The 23,758-nt window shown below is 37.9% G+C and overlaps 1 protein-coding gene across 1 annotated transcript in view; it reads left to right on the top strand.

The window, feature by feature from the left end:
* LOC309495538 (hemicentin-1-like) overlaps positions 1-23,758 on the top strand; it is a 118,540-nt gene that overhangs the window by 46,705 nt on the left and 48,077 nt on the right. Inside the window, exons 4-7 of the mRNA XM_082165320.1 lie at positions 22,318-22,656; positions 22,755-23,003; positions 23,092-23,346; positions 23,435-23,683. Of these exons, the coding sequence (XP_082021446.1) occupies positions 22,318-22,656; positions 22,755-23,003; positions 23,092-23,346; positions 23,435-23,683 (1,092 nt within the window). The remainder of the gene's footprint in view (positions 1-22,317; positions 22,657-22,754; positions 23,004-23,091; positions 23,347-23,434; positions 23,684-23,758) is intronic.

The following is a 23,758-nucleotide window of genomic DNA, read 5'->3' as shown; positions in this document are numbered from 1 at the left end:
ACCCAGGCTAACTTGGAAATAAGGTCCGATGTCCAAAATCCTGAACCACCCCTTTAACAATTTGAGAACAAAGTATAATTTGCACGGTTTGACATGATATGATAAGCGAGCATTAGATTTAATCAGCGTGATTTACTGCAATGCTTTTTCCCCCTTAACATTAGTTGGTCAGAACAAAAGTGGATGTTACTTACTTGTTCAGACGGCGTTTTCCGGTGAAAATTCTTATGTTGGTCATACTTCCAAAAAGTAGAATCTGTGATTGCAGTATCCACATCAGCAGCGCGGTGATTGACAGCAGCACATTCCCCTCAAAACATTGGATTAATCCGCGCTGTGCAATGACGAGGCACAACGCACGTAAAGTTGATAATTCTGCAAATAACTGCAATTGCAGATTTCGAACAGAGATGGCGACAAAGAAGAAAAACTGCGGACTGCAGCTTTAAGGATAATAATTAATTATTTAAAAGCGAGGTGCAAAAGAGGGAAAAACTCCAACGTCCCCCACCCTCGTGATACCAGTATTAACGGTGCTGTAACACGTCGATTAACTGGTGGGAAAATTTCCTCACCGTCACATCCCTAGTCTTTACACATCATCTCTGCCCACTATACCCACCCACAACACCCAAGATCCAGTTTCCATTAGCTGAACTTTCAAATGCGTTGGAAAACACTGCGTCATGATCGTGACTCGATCGGATCCCGGAAGTCCTATAGCTTTAGCCAAGCTGTATGTCAATCAATGTAACTCTGTGATCTACGAATTGTCTTATGTTGTGTTTGAGTTGTTAGAGATCCCATGCTCTAAATAAAGATGTGTGATCTACTATGGTTTACTAATGTTTCATGAAGTTACAAACCAAAACGTGGCCCAAAATAATCACGTGTATACTGTTTACATGTGCATCTGCTGTGCTTTTTCATACGAATACTTTTGGACTCTAACTGAAACAAATATGCTTGTTGTATTCTGCTATCTGTTATGTACGATGATTTCAAAGATCAAATTTTTTATGTAAAGCAATTACTTTTTCATACTATGAAAATAGAGCACTTTTAATATGTCGGCACATTTAAAAGCACTTGTTAAGTGATAGTCATATTCCCTATATTCATTGTAAAGCCAAGCTTAAAGCCAAGCCAAGTTTTAGGTGGCTGCAAACGCAAACTTTTGAAAATGGGTTGAAAACAACAAAAACACAAATTTGTGAAGATGATGACATCATTCACATGCGCATTACATGTTTAGTCTATAGTGTTTCATCACCATCTAATGGCCTGGCAGCAGAATACAGCATTTTTAGTCGTTTTCGCGGATCCGTGTGAATGGGGATCGTTTTGACAATGGTGCTGTCTGTACGTGGAAAACTCAAAGGAAAAGCTTCTCCATTTTAAGCATATCGTTGTCGTGTAAAGGTACCCATATAAGCACCCCCAGCTTCGGAATTAAGAACGATTAATCGATTAATTGATCAACGATTAATCGATTAATTGATCAATTGATCATTACATTAAAGCTACAATATGTAATTTGTTTTCGCCGCTAGGGGTCGCTAACCTCTTACAATAACAAAGGCGTAGGTTGATGATGCAGTGATAAGCGGAATAATGGGACTTGCTGTCATGCTGATAGATCTAATACTGTTTATGGATGAGTGAATGCATTCATGTTCTTAACATGACTGTGGTATGAAGCAGGGCTCGATTTCTAATGAGAGACAGATATCAGCTCCACACGCGAGTCCTGCGGATAAAAAGGAATAAAGGTCAGTTTATTTGATGAATTAAACTTGTGAGGTAATGCAGTGCTGTTTCACTTGGTCTAACGTTACACTATCACACTAAACAGCATTTGAGTGTGTTGAAAATTATAACATTATTCTATCTGTTAGTTTGTTTTCTAAATGAGACTAGCAGTAAGCTAGATAAACATTAGAATAACATACTAATCATATTCTAACATTTCATCATGTTGAGCTATATAACATTGATTAGTTTTATGAACATTTGCTCACTTGTCTAATAAAGTACGTGCAAGAGCGGCATCTCTGTCAAGTCGAAGTTAGTCGCGGACGTGGAGCTCTCGGGATCTCGTAAACGCCACGCTGATATTGATCCTCGTTTTAGTTCTCCTTTTGTCCCAAAGTCTGCTTGCCATGATCCATAATGTTTGAACGAAACAACAACAGCGTGAGCATTGCCCACATCTGTCGCCATGGTTACTATGGCAGTACAAGCGGAAACCAGGGATAACGCGGATATTACGTCATTGACAGGCGACAAGTGAACAGGGACGGGCACTTTTTAAAATTGTAAATTTCTCTGAATTTACAAATTCTTGTACACATTCAGGATAATAGAAGTACACAACTGAAATAAATATATTACACTGTGCAAGTGGTTTTTGGATATTTTGATACAAAATTCTTTCATATTGTACCTTTAGACAACGATCAGTTATGGGAACATAAATTATTATAAAACATATCTAACGTGAGCCACGGCAAACTTTGCAAATTATTGAATAAGGAAGTCTGAAGCTCACATCATTACTGCAGCAAATCCTGAAGATACACCACATTTCATCACATTCAAAACAGCCCATCCTATAGATAGATCTCTTTATTCATAGCTGTGTATTAAACATCAAATAAATTCTGATTGGTTGTAATTGTGTCAGATCATTGTCTTTAAAGGGGAATCAGGTGGATGAAAAAGAGAAATGACACACAGGAATCTCAGGTGATTATCAGAAGTTTACTGATCAGGGAAATGAATTGATATCTAAAAGATTGAAAGTCTAAATGTAGCAGAGACTTTTTCTAGTGAGTTGTTTAAAGAAGTTATTTATTTTCTCTTTATTCTGTTTTTTCTTTAATGGCAAAGATGAATCATTCCAGACCTGATCATGACAGACGCAACGCTTATGATGTTGAACTGAGTGATGCTGTGTATGAGAATGTAACGGTAAGTGTTTCCTACAAAAGACTAAACTCTCTTCACCTTTAGCCAAACACTCAAACACTCAATGTCAATCAGTGTTCATTCGTTCAGTCGTTTTTTTTATATATTGAAAGCAGAAAAATGAGAAAACAGTTCCTTTTTCATTTTAGAATTCTTTCCAAAAAAACGAAAAACAAGAATTCTACTTGATTTTTCGTTCTGAGGTAGAAAAATTTATTATAAACAGCTTGAATATTCGATTTCTACACGTGGGCGGGAATGAAACGCCCCTTTCCTCTGATTTGTCAAAGATCATATTGATCTGTCATCAGTTCTTCCTCAGTTCTGCACTGCAGAATAAGAGTCCTCCGCTGCTGCTGATGATGTGCGGATTCTTATCTTGTTTATTGCAACTACATTTCATCTTTTTCTCATCAAACAACCAGACTAACGAATGGCTCGACACAACCCGTACTGGGGAAGAGCCTAGACAGGGCTTTACAATGATTTGAAAAAATAAAATAAAATGAAAATAATTAGCTATTTTCCTATATTTTCCGGACTGTAAAGTTGTAAATCATGAGGCATGCTGTGATTTATTCCTAAGTGACTTAGGTCTATATAATGCAAAAGCCCAGTCTAGGCTATTCCCCGGTACGGTTTGTGTCGAGCCATTCGTTAGGCATCAAAAATCAAGCTGAATTCTTGTTTTTCGTTCTTTTGGAAAAAACGAAAAAGCTTTTCAAATTTTTCTACTTTCAATATTAAATCAAAAAACGACTGAACGAATGATACACGGATTAATGTCATTGTGGAAATGTCTATATTGACTAAGAATATGGGAATATAAATAACATACTACTGTTTTTACTTTGTCTTCATTCATAAAGGCTGCTCAACTTGATGATTGTAAACCCGAACTGGACTCGTCTCTGTATGAAAATCTTCCAGTAAGTATGAATACCCACTAGATAGAGACAAAACCCAATCTATTAGCCTTTCCTCATGACACATGTTGTTGATGCTTTTATTTAAATATTTCAGTATTAGCCTAAAGTTTTTACTTTCTTTCTTTCTTATTCAGCCTAACAAGAAGAGGATATAGTGTTTTGGACACAGTAAATATTACAGCCTTAAAGGGGTCATGACATTGTTTTTTCTTTTCTTTTATTATGTTCCCTTAGGTGCAATTATAGTATTACTATAGTTTTTTGGACAAAAAACGTTTAAAATTTAGTGTTTTATGACCTTTTCCCACCCTGTTTCTCATGCTCTGATTCAAACAGTCTGTTTTGGGGGTGTTTCCCCTTTAAGAGTTCAGTGTTAACGCCTACTGTTATGATTGGCTAACGTCAGTCCCTATGCATCAATTGTTAACGCCCCCTTGTCAAAACGAGCAGATTTTGCGGAGCTGTGTTTACCGTTACCATAGTGACGGGTGATACGGGTGATGCGTGCGAGGCGATTGCAATGATTTTTGAGTCGGAATCAGAGGAAATGAACCATCAACACAACTTGCATCAGCCCGTCCACATAGAAAGTGTGAAACTATTTTGTCAGTTTGACAGCCTACATCTTTTAATAGCCTACGGGGCATAAATATGACGGTCATGAAAAATATAAGTAGGCTAAACTAAGTAAAAACACGGTGATTATTCATAATGAATTAAACTGCAATTAACGTTTTAAAAAAGTTTAAAGTTTTAAATAGCCTAACTTACATTACTTACAGTTTGCGTCATCGTTGTTGAGCCCAGAATAGTCCACACGGCCTTATCTTGTACAAAAGTTTTCTGGCAAAGCCAGCCTCATACTGCGATTGTTCTCAACTGTCACTCATCCTTTAAATGTGGAGAACACACGCTTAAAACACACTCTGCCTTGACTGGGACGTCCGCGAAAAATAAACTGCATCCATCTTCCCCTGACGTCTGGATCTTTCAGCAGCGTACATATTATTCAAACATGTTGTTTGTCCACAGCCAGGAACAGCACATCTGCGTGTCCTGACATCGCAATCTTCTTGTAAACAGACCCACTCGCTGCACATCGACTGAACACATGTGAAGCGCGTGACAGATGCGATGATGAAATGAGGCGTAGTTATCTTGCGCTTGAAGCGTAGTTGTCTACGCTGGAGGCGGTCATATGCAAACGACTGCTACGTCACTTCGTACCGTGACGTCACTTCATACCATGGATCCAGAACGAGCTGTATTTAGAGCTGGATTAAATAAATGATTCGTTTATAATGGGGAGGACGTCTTAAGCTATGAAACTTGCAGGACGTTTTAATGGTACAAAGACCTCTTATATACCAAAAGATCAAGGCAAATTTGGTTTCTCATGTCATGACCCCTTTAATGCATCTCTTTGTGGGAGGAGCCCTGAATGATTGACAGGAGTGTCATGACGTATAACTGAAGTATATTAAGGATAATTTTATAGATGGATGCCTTGGCGAAAATTTAAGTAAAAAGTTAATGAATTGATGTAAAGTTTGTAATCACTGAAGTGTGTTTTTACTTTATACTTTTTTTATCACGTATGAAGCTTACTTCATTTAGAATGTTTTTAACCTTAATCATCAGTATTGTTAATGTTTCAAATGAAAGGCAGAAAATAGGCTCTTGTACAAAGTTCATGTCTTCCACACTTTTCTGTCATTCAATACAGCAGATTAACAGCATAATAAATATTAAAGTGCCTTACATGCTAGAAAAAAAAAATCTAGCCAGATTCAGCAAACTCTGAATCAACATGCACCAATGCTATATTTTCTTAATGTCATAATCATTTCTTCAGTAGTATTCATTACTTCAATGAGCTCATTGCATCTGCATTAAATGCTCTACATTGTTTAAATAAAAATAAAATAAAAAATAAGCTAACTGTGATTTTGTATTGCTATTTCTGAAATACATAACTTAGACAGTTACGTGATAACAGATCACTCTAAATTGTAATATGGACTCATGCACTTTCTGTGAAGCTGCTTTGAAATTATTATTGGGAAAATCCCTATACAAATAAACGTGAATTGAATTGAATCATTTAGCCTAATGAATATAATGCTAAACTAAATTACACTCGCAATCTTGCTTTTGTTCAGAACAACAATATTTCAATTAAGTCTTTAACTTACGTTTCAACTTGAAGTTAGTTTGTATGAATTCCTTCTACGACGACGAAACTAGTTCCAACTTCTAACAGAAGCAACTCATCATGAGTGACTAACCGAAACATAGACTGAAAGCCGGACTGGAATTATATAAATGGGTGGAGCGGAGCGACAGATATTCCCCCAAGTGGTACTCGATGCAGAGCCAAATGGGAGGAGCTAGAGCTCCAGCTCCTCCCCTCGCTAGAGCTCCAGCTCCTCCCCTCGCTAGAGCTCTTCACCACGCTGGATTTACTGGGCGGGGCCGCGCATGCGCAGGTTAACTTTCTCGCTATCAAAGAGTTACGTCACGATATTTTCCCGCAGCGTTGCATTCCGGGAAGGCAACGCCATTTTAGGTGGTAACTCTATCAGTTACCATGGTTACTTCTACAGTGAGGCCAAGATAAAGATATGGATTAGGAGGAAGCGTAAGGAAACGGGCTCTATCGGGAGAGACTAAATAATTATGCTAGGCAGCGTTATTTAGAGAAACTGCTTGTCGCTAAATTGACAGCAGCAGCGACTACGAACACTCAGCATGATTTCAAAAGCAACATATTTCAGCGCCAGATCGATTTTTATTTAATACAAATGAACAAAATGAATACTCTGTTATTCAACAAGAGTTGTTTCATTTGTTATAGATATCTGTACCGCGAACAGTTATAAAAAGACACATTTTTAATGACGTACGACTCGCATTGACAGAATGTACGATCTGTCCGCTTAAATGGCAGGTCAAAAATGCACATCCTATTCATATCAGATTTATTTCCACACATAAATGACGCCTGAAACCTTCCTTTTTACCGGAGTCTGACACTGCCATCTCTGTTTTATTATTGATAAGTCTGTCTGATACTTTTTTTGCCATTTCTGTTTTCTTATTTTATATTTTAAGTCCGATAATGTTTTTGCTACTCCTGTCCTGTTTAAGGCTGCTCTTAGCTTTGCTGCACTTATCTGTGTTGTGCTGTTATGCAAGTATTATTCTCTTTTAATTTTGTAGTTCTGTAAAAGGTCAATCAGTGGCTGTTATAAAATGTGCTGTATAAATAAAATCAAATTGAACTTGAATCTACCAGTGGGGGTACTATGAAAATAAATTGATTGAGTTTTGTAAAATATTACAATGTTATGTGAAGTGTGTTCTTGAAATATATTCATAAAATGTATTATTTTATCTTATTATACCAAAAATGTGTGGAAAAAAAGTGTTGTGTTCTTGGGATACACTTATGTTATTTTTTTTTATTTATCTTATAACATTTTATCTAGATTTAGGATTAATTTTATGTTAGATGAACATTTTGCTAATTTAGGCTAATAGAAACAAATAAATCCAACTCAACACTTGTGGGAGAGTGGAGCAAGTGACTTTTAAATTATCTTCTCCCAAATTTGGGTGGATAATCTCAGAGCACATTTTGTTATCTTGTTTTTCCTTTAGTGTGGGAAGTCACATGGCTGGTTTTAGAGTACTGGACTGCTTGTTTCCATTTCATTAAAATAGCTTAATGCATAGCCTATCAAGGTTGAGTCTATCCAAAATTACAGTCAATATTCCATTTAAATTTACAATATAACAAAAAAAATTACAACTGGCCTGTTGGAGTAGCCTTTTACATGTACGTACAAAAAGGGCAGATTAGGTAACCTAGTCTTATTATTTTTATTTCATAAATTAATCAGATGATTTAGATTAATTCACAAATAACACACACGTTAATGCAGTGGACAAAAAAATAAACGGGTGCACAGATAGTAAGCTTTCACATTGCCTTTTAAGTCTAGTAATTTACATAATCATATAGCAGACACTTTTGTACAAATCGGCTTTAAAAAGTGAGGAAAACAACGAAACTGTTCATCGTAATAAAGAGAAAATAATACACAGAAACAAAGTTTCAACAGTTTTTAGAAAAACACACGCATAGTGTGAGCAATGGTCTTATTAAGTGTTTACGCGTTTGTCACAGAAACGATAAATAATTAATCAATCATGACAAATATTAGAGAAATACAATATTATGTATGCCAACATCTTGCGCATCAAAACAAACTTGTCTTTTTATCACGGTTGAACTCGCACTAACATTAACAGGCTTGATAGCGCATCATGTTCTGTCCACTATATCCAGCGAGGGATTAGATCTAGAGCTCTAGGCCATTTTACGCTGCAGCGAATCCCCACTCACTAAACATAGCGAGGTGGAGCTGGAGCTCCAGAAAAGGGGGAGCTCGAGCTCTAGCTCCTCCCATTTGGCTCTGCATCGAGCACCATCTCTATTCCCCTCCCCGCTCAAAGCGTCATGTAATCCACCGCTCGAACTCCACTCCGGGTTTTCAATCTATCGCTCGGATCGAGACTGCAGCCCGCCAGAGAAAACACGGGCGACATTACTTTAAAAAACACTCTTCCTACAAATACGAGTTGATTATTATCATATTTGTGGCGTTGGCGGGAGGAGGAAGAGGAGCACAGATTATTAGTTCACGTATTATGAACGGTCAGTTATACAGTGTTGTTATCGTGCAACGGTCGTTATTCAGAAATATTATGGATGAATACAGGGCTGGACTGGGACAGAAAATCGGCCCTGGCATTTTGGGCCAGACTGGCCCACTACATATGATCATAAACACCACCCATCTTTGCATGCCCTTGAATATGTTTTTGTTCAACTCCTATTCATTAAAACCACTAATGCCATGTAATGAGTGAGTATAAACGAGTGAGAGTTAACAGATGAAATAAGTACAAAATTTTAATTTATTAATACAATTGAACTATACTCCACAGTGATGCATCCAAAAAACAAGCTATAAGCTGCATTGGCATAGCAATACCAGTGTTTCTCACAGGATTTTTGGTAAAACTGTGGTGGGTGGACCTCAGTCCTTCTAGGGGGGTTTGGGGGCAGGCTCCCCCTAAGAAAATGTTGTGCATTTTAATGTTATATTCATCAATCTGGTGCAGTTTGAGGGTTCGAAATTAAAAGCTCCAACCCATATTCAGTGTGCAAATTAAACAAAGAAAAAATCTAACTTCTTTTACAGTAACAGTGTCTGTCTACATTACACTACTACATAATAATAATTATAATATTAATCTCATGACAGTAGCCTAATAGCCATATATTGTAAAACAAATGCACTGAAAAATAAAGAAAACTTTCATAATTAGTTTTGTACTAATTTCTAAACTTGAAAGAGATAAGCACATGATCTTTTATTTTGACGGAAACTGCATCAAGCTTCTATTTTGGTGGAAAACATGGATAAAAACGCGTCTCTTTAAACTTCTAGTAAATTGCTGTAATCGTCAACAATGCAGATGTGGAAATAAAGCGTAACTAGGTAATGGGTTCCTACACTCATAGCCAAAGTGTTTTGAACGTAGTTCTGCTTACCGCAGACTCTACCCTTTCTCATCTCTGTCCTGATCCTCCTCACTATCCTCCTCATCAGCCACGGGAGCTGATGAAGGTCCTGCTGCTGCAGAAAACATATATTTTGACACATTTTACAGCGTCTGCTTGAAGGGCCTGTATCTATTTTTCACGCTATTTCTCTGCACATTCCTTGCGTTTCTTCTCCATGTCTCAGACTATTTTGACAGATACACACTGACATTGCACGCTCACTCAAAGCCCAAAGGGGGAGGTGTTTAAAGATGTGATTGGGCCAGCCCAGTGTCAATCAAGAAAACAACCAATGGGCCGCTGATCTACGCGTTTCATGGGCCGGTCTGTCAGTGGAAAAAAAACTAACGCTTACTTTTTTTTGACCAATGCATTCCACCGGCACTAACCCAGCGCCGTCAATTAAACAAAACAAAACGAATGGGCCGCCGATGTATGAGTTTTATGAGCCGTAAAAAAAAAAAAAAAAAGTATAAGATGTACAGTATCGGCCCAAAAAGCACGTCGGCCCACCGGGCATTTGCCCGGTATGCCAGATTACCAGTCCAGCCCTGGATGAATATCACATTTTGCCAATCACAATCAAGTAAGGTATTCCAGCGACCCCTGTCATAATAAAAGACAAGATGAACTGGCCGTTTTGAAATTGAATACTTTTCAATAAGTAGGGGAGAGCCGCGACAGTTGAAACACTTTTCAGATTAACGTCGTTTTCTAAGATCGATTTTTTATTTTTTTGTGATCAACAACTCACATATGTTCTCTTCAGCCCTATTAGCACCGGATTAGTATTGTCTGGGGACCTCGTGTGATTTAGAAATTTTGTTCTATCGCCCAATAAACAATAGGTGATAAGCCATGCACATTTTGTAATCTTTCTAATGGGCTATTTTGACGAAGACAGACAAATCCGTTTACAATTAATTTTCTTACATTTCTTCCTTCAGTCATATAGGGTGTTTGCTAGTTGAATAGCCTGTTATTATGAAGAAAACGAGGTCAACCAGAAGACGATAAATAAAATTTATTGAAGATTGGACAATTGATGATTATTAAAGAGATAACGTGTTGCGTAATTGAAAATGAATTTGCATTAAAAGAAACACAAGTCTAGAAACAGTATATGATTCTATGAACAGTATAGGCTATGACCAGGTTGAACTGGCAGGATGGGCGGTCGGGACGGTTTAAACACTTGTTTCAACTATCCCGACAGCGCCTCCTGTCATTTAAACCTCTTTTGCCCTTAAACTAAAAAACTCAGATTTTTCACACTTAATGGTGTGTTGCAGTACTAATAATCCTGCCGTATTATCATTACAATAGCACATGAAACAATAAATACAACTTGTCAGTCCAAAAAAATTACTGCACGAAAGAATTCACTTACTGCACTCAAAAACAGCTTTGCGTCTTTAACTCCAAAATGGCACGTCGTAAAGAAGAAATGTTTTCGCGGGTATGGCAGGCATTGCGTGCTGTATGTGCTAACGAAATTTGACGCACATGACGTGAGTGGTTTTCAAGGAAATCTCAGTGTTTCATCCGTCCCGCGTTTCAATCGTCCCGGCTCTCCCCTACTTAAAATCCACAACATACTTGACACATTCTTGTAATGTTCAATAATTTAGAAGACAAACTGTATCCAGATTCTAGAGATTTTACTGGATTCTGTAAATAAATTGCCCACTAAAAAATAATATTGCAAGAACAGCTAACTAGTGGTATATCATTTACCATGATAATTGTGTACACAAAAAGCTATACATTTAGTAAGCTGCAAAAATGGAAATATTTATATAATTTTTTTTTTATATAAAGTTAAGTAGTTTTAATATGTTACGTGAATCAGTGATTTTGTTCTCCATGTCTTTGCACCACCTGCTGGTGACACTTGTTTGCACTTCTTTAGTTATTCAAATTGACAGACGTTTCTTCATCTAATGAGAGAGTGAATGTGTTCACATGAGCAGCAGTGGAGGTGTAAAGTGCTGGTGGAGGTCATGTTCTTGAAGTTTAGAGGAGACTTTTATTGCCAGAATTAATTTAACATGTATTTTACATGCAATTTAACATGTATGCAGTGCAGTAGGCCTTCAGTCTAGTTTATTCCCTCTTGCAAACAGGGGCGTGTCTAGGGGGAGGCTGGGATAGGATATAGGATAAGCCCTGCCTCCCCTGAGAAATGATCTGTCCATCTGATGATAAATTAAAAAAGAAAGATGCTAATTCTGACCTAAGGTGATGTCTTGTGATCCCCTTCAGATCAAGGTTCATAACCAGAACGTATCATAGCCTTTTGCTTTTCTATTGGCCGTTTTGAGTGGAGGTGTGTCAGCCGCGTTTCCACTGTCGGGCCAGGGCCGGGCATGTTAGTGCGTGCCAGGGCCAGTCGCGTTTCCACTGTCACTTCCGGGGCTTGATCGGGGCTTACTCTGGTTTTCTGGCCCGCCGAATACCTTGGGCCAAAGCGGGCCAGCTCGGGCTAGAGGAGTGGTTACGAACAGAGGCGGAGTTTACCTGAGTCTGGAGACGGCAGCGCCGGATGATTCTGTCAGCATTAAAGACTTTTAAAATAATTTAACTCACTTTCATGTTTGAAGGCCTTCTGTTTGTGATCCGATGTGGATTCTGATCACCGTATAAGGTAGAAATATTTATACGCGATTCAAAAAGTCTGTGCACGCTAACCATTACCATAGTAAACATAGTAAATATGAACGCTTGAAGAAATCAGACAAATCATAATAGCTATCACATCATGTTTTTATTGTATCTGTCAGTAGCCTACGTCTCGTCTCTTTATACCAGACTATCATAAAATATAGCTACTTTTTTTTCGGGAGCTTCCTCTGTTTCTCTGAATAACTGTACTGGGAGTGGAGAGAGTGCTAAAGCTCCTCAGGTCGTATTTTTGGTGGCATATTTGTAGAAATGATCATTCTTTCTAAATGTGATGTAAATATGTCCTAATAAACAGAAAAAGACACGACTGAATAAGTAAGTGTGTCCTCTTTCTTTTGTGAAATAGTCAAGTCAAGTCAAGTCAAGTCAAGTTTATTTGTATAGCGCTTTTCACAATACAGATTGTATCAAAGCAGCTTCACAGTATTAAATTAAAATAATACAACAAAGTTTGTTTCAAGAGGAATTTATTTATTGATAAAATTAAATTAAATATCCCCAAATAGACCTAACGGTAATTTATTTATGTGTGACTAATGTGCAATTTTGACATAAATTAATTCATTATGATCAATGCATCACTTTTTATTGTAAACCTGTGGTAAAACATCGATGCTTGGGTTTTAAATATTCAAGTAAACAACAATAATGCCAGCAAACGGTGGCACGATCTCTCTGTTTCCAGTGATTTCTTTCTGATTAGTTTATTTTTGTTGATACTTCCATTTGTTGGTGAAAAGATGGGCCAGTGTGATGTTGTTCCAGAGAGGCGTGTTACGGGCGTGTTTTAGTGAAGCGCTGTGGAGCTTCTGGCCCGACAGTGGAAACACAGCAGATTTTGGGCCCGGTGCTCCAGGCCCGAGGCTATTATCCCTGTTAGCCCGGCCCGGCCCGTTTAAAGCCCTGGCTCGCACTGGCCCGACAGTGGAAATGCGGCTATTAACAACCAGAGAGCACAGCAGTCACAGTTCACTCTGCTCTGCACACAGACAATATAGATTTTGAATCTATGAAAAAAGTGATGTTGCCTCTGCTAATCATATCATCATTTCAATTCTTATAGTTTCACAAAAATAGCTTTTATCTCCTGACCCCCTGTAGCCTAATATGTTATGTTTCCTTTTATCTAGGCCTACCGTTTCCATTTCCATTTATTCATTTTGCAGACACTTTTATCCAAAGCCACTTACAACAAGAATTGCTCGTAGAATAACATTCAAATACTGTTTTCATTCTGTTCAAATGAGCATATCAAACTTTTTTTTTTTACCTGGGGCCGTATTCACAAATAATCTTACAAGAGGCTACAAGTACACTGCCTTACAAAGGCAAAAGTCCTTAAAGGGATAGTTCACCCAAAAATGAAAATTCTGTCATCATTTACTCGCCCTCAAGTTAATTCAAACCTGTATGATTTATTTTCTTCTGCTGAACACAAAAGAAGATATTTTAAAGAAGGTTGGTAATTAAACAGTTGGTCCCCATTGACATCCATAGTATTTTTTTTTTTCCTACTATGGAAGTCAATGGGGTCCATCAGTCGTTTGGTTACCGACTTTCTTCAAAATATCTTCTTTTGTGTTCAGCAGAAGAAAGAAAGTCATACAGGTTTGGAACAACTTGAGGGAGAGTAAATGATGACAGAATTTTCATTTTTGGGTGAACTATCCCTTTAACTCGCCAGAGTGTGGAACTGAGAAAAATGACTTTAAAGATTTTTAGTTGTCCCGCCAAATTAATTATAGGTATGACACTGGAAATCTGGCAAATAGATGTTTTAGTAATGAAAATTATTTACATAAAAAAATCTTGAGCTCAAACTTGACTTTTGACCACTATTTTAAAGTTACTGTACTCTGCCTTTGAATTGTCATCAGAAAGTGAGAAGTCATGCCAAGGCAAAAGGCGGTAACTTCCACATTATCAATATTTGGTTGCTGATCACCATTAACAAAATCATTATAGTAACACCTGTATAAAATCTAGTGATCATGACAATTAGTTATAGCCATCTAGTTATTGCTATCCTGTGCTTTGGTTGCATTCTGATGACAATATTAATACATTAGACATGACAAAATACCTCCATAGATATATTAGTCCAGCGTTGGCTCGACCGCGTTTAGGGCGGTGCTGAAGGCGCCGGCGAAGTTTTGGCACTCTGCCAGCTAGATTCATAAGTGTTTCAACCAGGTCCGGTACCCGAACTGGGTGAGGCGGGGCTTTAGTTCTTTGTTGTATTCATCTGATACGGCAATGTGTAACATTTTTCTGTCAACTCTGCATAATCCTTCGTGATCGATATCGCATGTTTGTCGATGGAGCGGTTTCAGACCATACTAAATGTTCTGACCGCATTTGTGCAGGACAAAGCTCTGAGGACATCGGACGTTACAGGGACTGATGGCAGGTATCATTATTTGATAGAACACCTGCACAGTAACTTCATATTGACGCGCGGCTAAACAAAGGCAGAGCACCGTAACTCAATTTGAGCGTTCCAGAACAAAGCCAAAGAGCGGTAACTGGTGTTACGGTGTTCTGCCTTGGTTTGTCATGGGCTTTTGGAAGATACTGTTAAGACAACTCATTATTTTCTCGAAAAAACAACGGAATTGAATCAAGATACTCATCCACATGATAAAGGAGGTCTTGAATGTGGCAAAAATATAAGTAACTCATTTTCGACCAAAAACGAAGTTACGGTCTTTTGCCTTTGCACGGCAGTATAGCTCCTAACTGGCGAATTTAAGAGAAACTCTTAAAAATAATGGGCGTGTCACTCATAACTTTAGACTCTTAATGTGTTTTACTAAGAGTATTCACAATATTAATCTGTCAATAATAATAATAATAATAATAATGTCATCATCATATTATTAATGTTGACCTGGTTTAACTAACTTTTATGTGATAGCCCTATAATAGGGGTCCTGTGCATGTCTCTGGGTTACTGGCTTAGAAAAAGATCTGCACTAAAACAGATTGTGTGTAGTATAGCTTAATCCCCCCAGACATGACATCCGGTAACCCCTCTGCTTGCAACCAATCCCTTTTTTGATTTGCATAAAGGTTTAAAGGGCACCTATTATGCCCCTTTTTACAAGATGTAATATTGGTCTTGGGTGTCCCCAGAATGCATTTGTGAAGTTTCAGCACAAAATATCCCACAGTTAATTTATTATAACCATTTGAAAATGTCATTTTTGGGGCCTGTTTTAAAAAGAGCTGTTTTGGCGTGTACCACCTTAAATGTTAATGAGCTGCATATCCCCGCCCTGCTGCTGGACCCAGATGATGAAGAGACACGAATGAGAATGGACTAAACGTCTCGGAATGGTTATTTGATACATTTATGTACTTACAAAGTTTTAATCGCGTCCCCTTTGCAATTATGGATGTGCAACACACACACACACACGAACTGTGATAACGTTCGCGCAATTTTTTGAAACTACACACACACACACACACACACACACACACACACACACACACACACACACACACACACAAATACTGTGATAACGTTTGCTAAGTACAAACGATTTATTTAATTTTTTCTTAAGGGGAGGGAGATAGACGTTTATATACTGTCTATGGAGATAGAGCAGACCTTAATTTATTTACATTTGTAATTGCTGCAAAAATGATAGCCTACGTGACATAAAACTGTCTGACGTTGTTTGTTGAGACATCTATGACGACGAAAATAAATAGCTTTAGACGCATTTGTTGTTGAACTGGCTGACATCGATTGAAATGACTATTTGCTCAAAAATCATAAAATACACTTACTTCTGGAGGTGACGTTGAATCGCGAACTGTAGGCAATGATCCACACTTGATTAACTTTGACCCTCGTTCACTAAACAGTCAGTCAGAAAATGAAGGAAGTTTAAGTGGCGCCGTTTCTTCATAAATAAAATCCACCCGCTGCGTTTTCAGTGGCTCTGATGTCAGTGAAGACTACTATGTCCATTCTTAAATTCCACAACAGAACACCTAAGTTACACTTCTTATGAGACATTACACACCGGCTGTCGTTGAAACAATGGAGGATGCAGATCACAGAGGGCGGGGTCTATGCCAAAACCAGACTGTCAATCAAACCGCGTCGGTGGGGCTTAGCGCATTTCTACGTCACAGTGAGGGAAATCTAGAACAGGGCGTTCTGAGACAGTGCTTGTGATTTATTGACAGGGTTGGGGAGTAACGGAATACATGTAACGGCGTTATGTAATCAGGATACAAAAAATCCAGTAACTGTAATTCGTTACAGTTATGTCAAAAAACGTAGTAATCAGATTATAGTTACATTTTGAAAAAAGGGGGAATACTTTCAGGATTACAATGGTTTAATTTAAAACTTAATAAATCAGTATTTTGGCATAATAACACTATATTAAGCGCTGCTTGATTATACAGTAGTTCCTGGTTCTGTTGACAGTAAATGACTCATGTGTGCCACCCGCTGGTGCATGCGCAAATAACAGCTTTCTACGATCTCCTCAGACGCTGAATGAATCACTGCTGCCACTAGAAACGTTGCCCGCGGGACAAAAACGCTTTCAATTCATGGAAACTCTGCTGACATTTTGTTTTCAAAGAAGAAAATGCAAACAACATGGTTGTACCAAAATGTCATTTCTTAATCTCTTCTCACTTAACGGGATGTTCGCTGCCTAGGTAACGTAGGGGAACTCGCACTGCCAATGCCCCAAGTTTAGTCAGGCAAATTAAGAAAGATCACGGCTTTAGTCAACATGTAGCCTAGGCCTATTTTAAAATAAACTAATATTTAGATTGTGTAGAAATGTAAAATGTTGTTTTTTTGTTTTTTCCTTGTACATGTTAGTTAAAAATAAAAATAATCTGTAATACCATACAGTAGCCACTAGATGTCTGTATAGCCCTTTACATAAATATTCAGGGCTGTGTGTTCCCAAGTTGTGGAAATGAGACATGATTGCTTAGTTTTAATAGGTTTTTAGCTACAACATAGTTACTTACAGCTATAATACATTTTCTTAAATAGTTTATATTTTGCAAATATTTTACACAGGACCAAATTCTTAATAAATAAAAGGTTTTCAAAAAAATATATATTTCTTCTTGCTTGACTTTATTTATATATGTGACCTTGAAGTAATCCAAAAGTAATCAGATTACATTACTTTCATATTGTGGTACTTGGATTACGTTACTGAATACTTTTTTCATGAAGTAATTTGTAACTGTAACGGAATAAATTTTTAAAGTAACCCTCCCAAGCCTGTTTATTGAGATAGTAAAAAAAAACTACTGGGTGGATTTTTATCATTCTAGGGTGGCTTTGCTCACACACTGCCAACACACATTTATGTTCAAACACCATGTAAAAGTGAATTTTGCATAATAGGTGCCCTTTAATGCAGTTTGTAGGCCTCTTGTCAACTCAAAAAAGAGCAAGTGAGAGTCAAGGGTTTTAGTAAAGATCAAACTCAATAAATTAATTCCAAGCATTTGTTCACTCGGCAGGAACTCGGCATCTGTGAACAATCCTGTCTGTGAAGAAATAAAAAGCCTGAGCATTGTTTCTGACCATGTCCATCCCTTTATGACCACCATGTACCCATCCTCTGATGGCTACTTCCAGCAGGATAATGCACCATGTCACAAAGCTCGAATCATTTCAAATTGGTTTCTTGAACATGACAATGAGTTCACTGTACTAAAATGGCCCCCACAGTCACCAGATCTCAACCCAATAGAGCATCTTTGGGATGTGGTGGAACGGGAGCTTCGTGCCCTGGATGTGCATCCCACAAATCTCCATCAACTGCAAGATGCTATCCTATCAATATGGGCCAACATTTCTAAAGAATGCTTTCAGCACCTTGTTGAATCAATGCCACGTAGAATTAAGGCAGTTCTGAAGGCGAAAGGGGGTCAAACACAGTATTAGTATGGTGTTCCTAATAATTCTTTAGGTGAGTGTATAATGACACACTTACATGCCCAGTGCATGCCCTCTGACTTCAGGGAGAAGCTGCTGTCTTTTCAGCGCTATAAAAAAAATCATATCGCCTGGATCAGATAGGTAATGCAGATCAAACACCTGTGTTTTATGACCTTTAGAATATGAAAAATATGCAATATGAAAATTATTTTCAAAGTTAATTACTTTCTTTATAAAAGACATGATTTGGCCCTCAAAAAGCTTTTTTCCAAAAGGTACATCTTGAAAAAGTAGGCTCTTATAATCAGGGTCGTCTTACTTTCAGAGATATACGGTAAATGTCCAACTCTGTCGGCCTTCTCTCGACACCAGTGCAGGAACACTATGAGTGTGCAGTTTAAACATTTCAAAACTTGATAAATGGATCTAATTTTTGTCTAATTTGTTACAGGAATATGCTGTGGTGGACGATGGCACACACCAAAACATTACAGTCTTCATGTAACTGTGTGGGTGGAGCCTGACAGGAGTGTTTTGAAAAGAATCAGGAAAATATGACAATGGATTCAAGTGGAAATCAAAGGTTTGTGGCCGGCAAATAATGCCATCATGGAAATACATTGTTCCTTTATGCATTGTTATTTGTTTGATTATACTTGCTTATAGGTAAAGCTAATTGTTTATTAGTTTTTGTAATTATTTGTGTTACTTAAACATTTTTAAGCTGTGTAGAAATACAACTGTTTAAATATTAAATTCACTTTAAATATTGAACATTTGGAATTCATCTTTATTCAATAAACTACTAGTGTCAATACTAGTACCCATGGATCCTTGCAGTGCCGACTTTTCACAATCCAATCAACAAGTCCCACTCATTTTTTTTTACTTGTTTGATAATCCACTTCACAAAATGCTTCACAATATGGAGGTGAAGTTAGTCTTAAATTCTCTTTAAGTGCCGACTTTAGTTACTGGACCTTCACCTTTTGGTGATACAACATAATCAAAGTCCTTTTTAAGGAAAGTTAGTTTATTTGCAACCCTTTCAGGCAGGAACCCTTTTTCGCTCATGCAAGACCAACTCCTATATGCTTGAAGGGGCGAAATATCCTGAAAAAATGTTGGCCAAAGTCACATTTTAATAACATATTTCAAATTGACATGATCCATAAAGACCATGAAGTAGATAAATGTTTTTTCTGATGCTCAAAAAAAGTGTTTATTTCAGGTTTGTCCAGAAAATTCCCAATTTGGATATTTTATTTAGAAGTCAGGACTTCCATTACTAGAGCTGAAATATTTGGTATGTGAAAAGGCCTCAAGCGTTACTCTGACAGGACTGATTTCCTCTTCCTCTTCGGTGTGACGTCCCTCAGCGTCTCTCCATCACTTAATGAAAGTCATGTGATCAACACTGTGATGCTGATGTCAAAAGTTCATGCATTTGGTTTTCTCACCTACAAAAGAGGAAACAGTGTTTAACCATGTTTAGAGACATGTGATGCATTCAAGAAGGACAAGGCAACTGACACATTAAAAAACGTAATAGTTATCATGATAAAAACAAAAGGCTGAATCAATTCTGCTTCATCAGCGTGTTTAAAGTTCTTTATTTAACTTCCAGATTGCTATTAATCAGTAAATTGGATGTTTATCAAATGCACATGTGGCGATGCTGGAGATGAAATGTGTGTTTTGACGTCACTGCTACTGCAATACCTTCCAGTGTTTTACAAGCTAGGATAGTTGGTCTGCATATGCAAAATAAAGTACAGTTATTCAAGCAATTATTTTCTCTGTTTCTTAATAACAGGTTACTTGTCATTACTATCTATATGCAACTGATTAAATATTGATATTCCCAAGTTTGAAAACATGGACTGATATAAAGTTTCTCTCAGTTTAATGTTTATGCCTTAGTCTAATGTTGTCTGTTAAAACTCTTCCTCTGCTCGATCTGCACTAGGTGAGGTGTCATAAGCTCATGTGAAAGTATAATGTGTTAATCACGTGTCATTCAGTGTGTGAAAACACCAATACTGGTTTCATCCTGATCATTTGTAGTGCTGTCACTGGTGTTGGTGAAACGGGTAAGAGCATGATTTTATAACTGTTCTGTTAAATATCTTAAGTGTGGGGGATTTATGGGAGATTGGTTGGGGCTAGTTGTCACAGGGCTGTGTCTCAGTAACTAAATGGTTTAAAATCAAAAGTCCAATAACACAATGTTTTCTCTAGCAGTGTTTTGTATGTTGGTGACAAACACCTTAAAACTTTAATCTTTTAACAACAGATAACTGTATAATACAGGCTGACTATTTAATGAAAGCTGCTGTCAATCAAAGGGGACGGGGAAAGGCTTTAGACAGTTCCGTACTCAAGCAGTGCGGAAATGATGGTTGTTGTCATTTTCTTGCATAAATAAAAGTATTTCATTGATTTCTGCTTGACTTTAAGCTAAGAACTAGAGCGTATTTCTCTTTTAGTTCTCTGTTCAATCTCAAAATAGATGGTGCTCAATTTTCATAAGAAAAGGAAGATGAGGTCACTGATGCTACATTAGGAAACCCACACACTTGTACATGTGCATGCGCAGCTATAGTCAAGATACAGGGGTTTATGTTGAGCTAGTGTCTTCATCTGTGTTCTCTGTGCTTCCATAAATTTCTCAGTAGATCAAAGTAGCATAAAGTCTGCTCTGGAACAGACACAGCGCACGAGTCCTCAGTCCACTCTCTCTCAGAATCTCCCAGTTTCCCAGTGGTTTTTCTCCATGACAATTAACGCAATAAAGCACTATTCGCACGGGATAAGTATTACCTGGTGACCTCTAGTCATTTGTAATAATTGCGGAGGTTGTCTGAGATCTTAATCCCGTGCGAATCGGCCATGTCTGTAATTTGTAAAGTAAAAATTACGTATTAAATTATTACGTTAATTACGTAATTAAACCAGTATTCCCACTTGTCATCATGCAGCGTTTACTACTGTAAAGTTATGCGAGTTGATCAGGTATTCTGAGCTCATTGAGTGGAGGCGGGGCTAATTTGCATATTCATAGTTCAGTGAATGCTATAGCCTACTAAATGAAGCAAGAGTGTAGAGTTACATTCAGGCTAATTTAAGTCATGAGGAAGAAACGTTGATTTTGGTGAACAAAGATACAGGGGGACATTAAAATATACAACCACCAGGAAGCCTATAGAAATTTAATGCAAATATATATATTTTTTTCTGGCAGATGGGAGGAAATATACAGTATATTTGAGTGCTTTCTCTCGCAAAACTATTACATTCCCCTGATAAACTTAGCGAACGCAAAACAATGAATCATCAATCACGACTCCTCGTATTGTGAAACAATACATTTCCAAGCAATAGCCTATTGACATCATATACGGGAGATAAGTCAGTAAATTCGAGTAAAATCACAGGCTTCACTTGTCCCGTGCGAATGCGCGACTCCTCAGTCCACTCTCTCTCAGAATCTCCCAGTTTCCCAGTGACTTTTATCCGTTTCTCCATTCCAATTACTGCAACAAGACACAGGTGTTTGTAGTTTTGCACTTGACCTGCTTACTCACCGCTCATCTCCAGTCTCTCTATCCCGCTGCAGACTTCACTGAACCACACACCCCCTCGCCACAGACATATATACTGTATAATATATTTGATGAAACATCTAATGCAATGAGAATATGAAAAACTTAATGTGTAACAATGAGACAGAAACGACGAGACTTGCTTAAGCCGCTAAGACTAGTCTTACAAGTTAGTCATCACATTTTTTTCTTTAAAACTGTTCATAACTTTACGTCAGTTACATAAAAACGTACATTGGACTAATCTGATACTGAAAAGTAAGACTGACTGATCTGATCTATCATACTATATCTTAAGACACTGTCTTATCATAATGGCTATATTTATGAAACTGGCCCTTAAAGTTGAAAAATAAGCCACTGTACATTTGTTGTAGGTGTTGATAGTGACATCACTCAGAATGGCTCCTCCTCTTCCTCTGATCGTTCTTCTCATGATTCATGGTTAGTCAATGCAACACTTCAGAAACACTCAAGATAAATTTGATACTGCAATTTTTATATGCACAAGCTGCTGCTGAATTCTTCGAGATGAATTCTGTGTTTCAGGGGTTTCTAGTGATGATTGGAGTGTGAGTTACAGTCCTTCACACATCTGTGCACTAAAGAACTCAACAGTGATAATGAGATGCACTTATAAATACCCTACTGGACATCAGATCAAGAAAGCGTTCTGGACTAATAAAAATAGTGTAGATCCTCCAGATCTGTCTGAGGACCCTGAATACAGTCAGAGGCTTCAGTATCTGGGAGATAAACAGCAGAACTGCACCGTCAGACTGAGTCATGTGACACTGAAGGATTCACACATGTACTATTTCAGATTCATCACTGATAGATCTGATGGAAAATGGACTGGTGAATCAGGAGTGACTCTTACTGTCACAGGTGACTTTGATGAGGTTTATCTCTTCTTCTGTGCATTATGTTGAATAATAATCAGTGTATGACAGCAGCACTAGATATAATGTGTGTGTTGTGTTCAGATCTTCAGGTGGAGTCTCCTGAGAGAGTGACAGAGGGAGATTCAGTCAATCTGAGATGTAAAAGCAGCTGCGCTCTGACTGACAGAGCAACATTCATCTGGTACAGAAACTCACAGCCATTAACTGAGAGAAGAGACAGAAACAATGAACTCCTGCTGCAGTCAGTCAGAAGAGAGGATTCAGGCAGATATAGCTGTGCTGTAGACGGACACACTCACATCTCTCCTGATGTTCAGCTCAATGTCATGTGTGAGTACAGATTCATTAGTTCTTTTTAAAATTAGGAGATTGTGTTTGAATTAGATGATTTAAGGTTTTATTTTTTGTCCTGTGTTAGATCCTCCGAAGAGCGTCTCAGTGTCCATCAGTCCATCTGGCGTAATAGTGGAGGGAGATTCAGTGACTCTGAACTGCATCAGTGACTCAAACCCTCCTGCAGAAATCAACTGGTTTAAACGAAGAACTTTTGTAGGATCTGGAAGAATCTACAACATCTCAAAGATCAGCTCTGATGACAGTGGAGAATACAAGTGCAAGTCCATCAATGAACATGGAGAGAAATACTCTCATGCTGTGACTTTAAACGTCATGTGTGAGTTAATGATCACCTACATATTGTTAAAAAACTTCAAATTCATAATTTTCTAGTATTTGTTATGAATTTAAATTTTTGTCTTTAGATCCTCCCAGGAGCGTCTCAGTGTTGATGAGTGGATCTGGTGTAATAGTGGAGGGAGATTCAGTGACTCTGAACTGCATCAGTGACTCAAACCCTCCTGCTCTGAACTTCAGCTGGTTTAAGGAGAATGAAACCTCAGCTGTTGGATCTGGACAGAGTTTCAGTGCACTACAGAGTGGACGCTTCTACTGTCAGGCTCACAATCAACATGGATCTCAGAGATCAGACGCTGTAACTGTCACTGTTAAAGGTAGAGCGGCTCATATACTTACATTACTCTTTCTATAGTGACTCAAATGAATCTGTTCAGATGTTTTACTCTTTT

Source organism: Leuciscus leuciscus (assembly GCF_965113295.1).
Source record: "Leuciscus leuciscus genome assembly, chromosome: 3".
Lineage (NCBI taxonomy): Eukaryota > Metazoa > Chordata > Actinopteri > Cypriniformes > Leuciscidae > Leuciscus > Leuciscus leuciscus.
The sequence above is the reverse complement of the archived record's forward strand: the minus strand, read 5'-3'. Positions and strand labels throughout refer to the sequence as shown.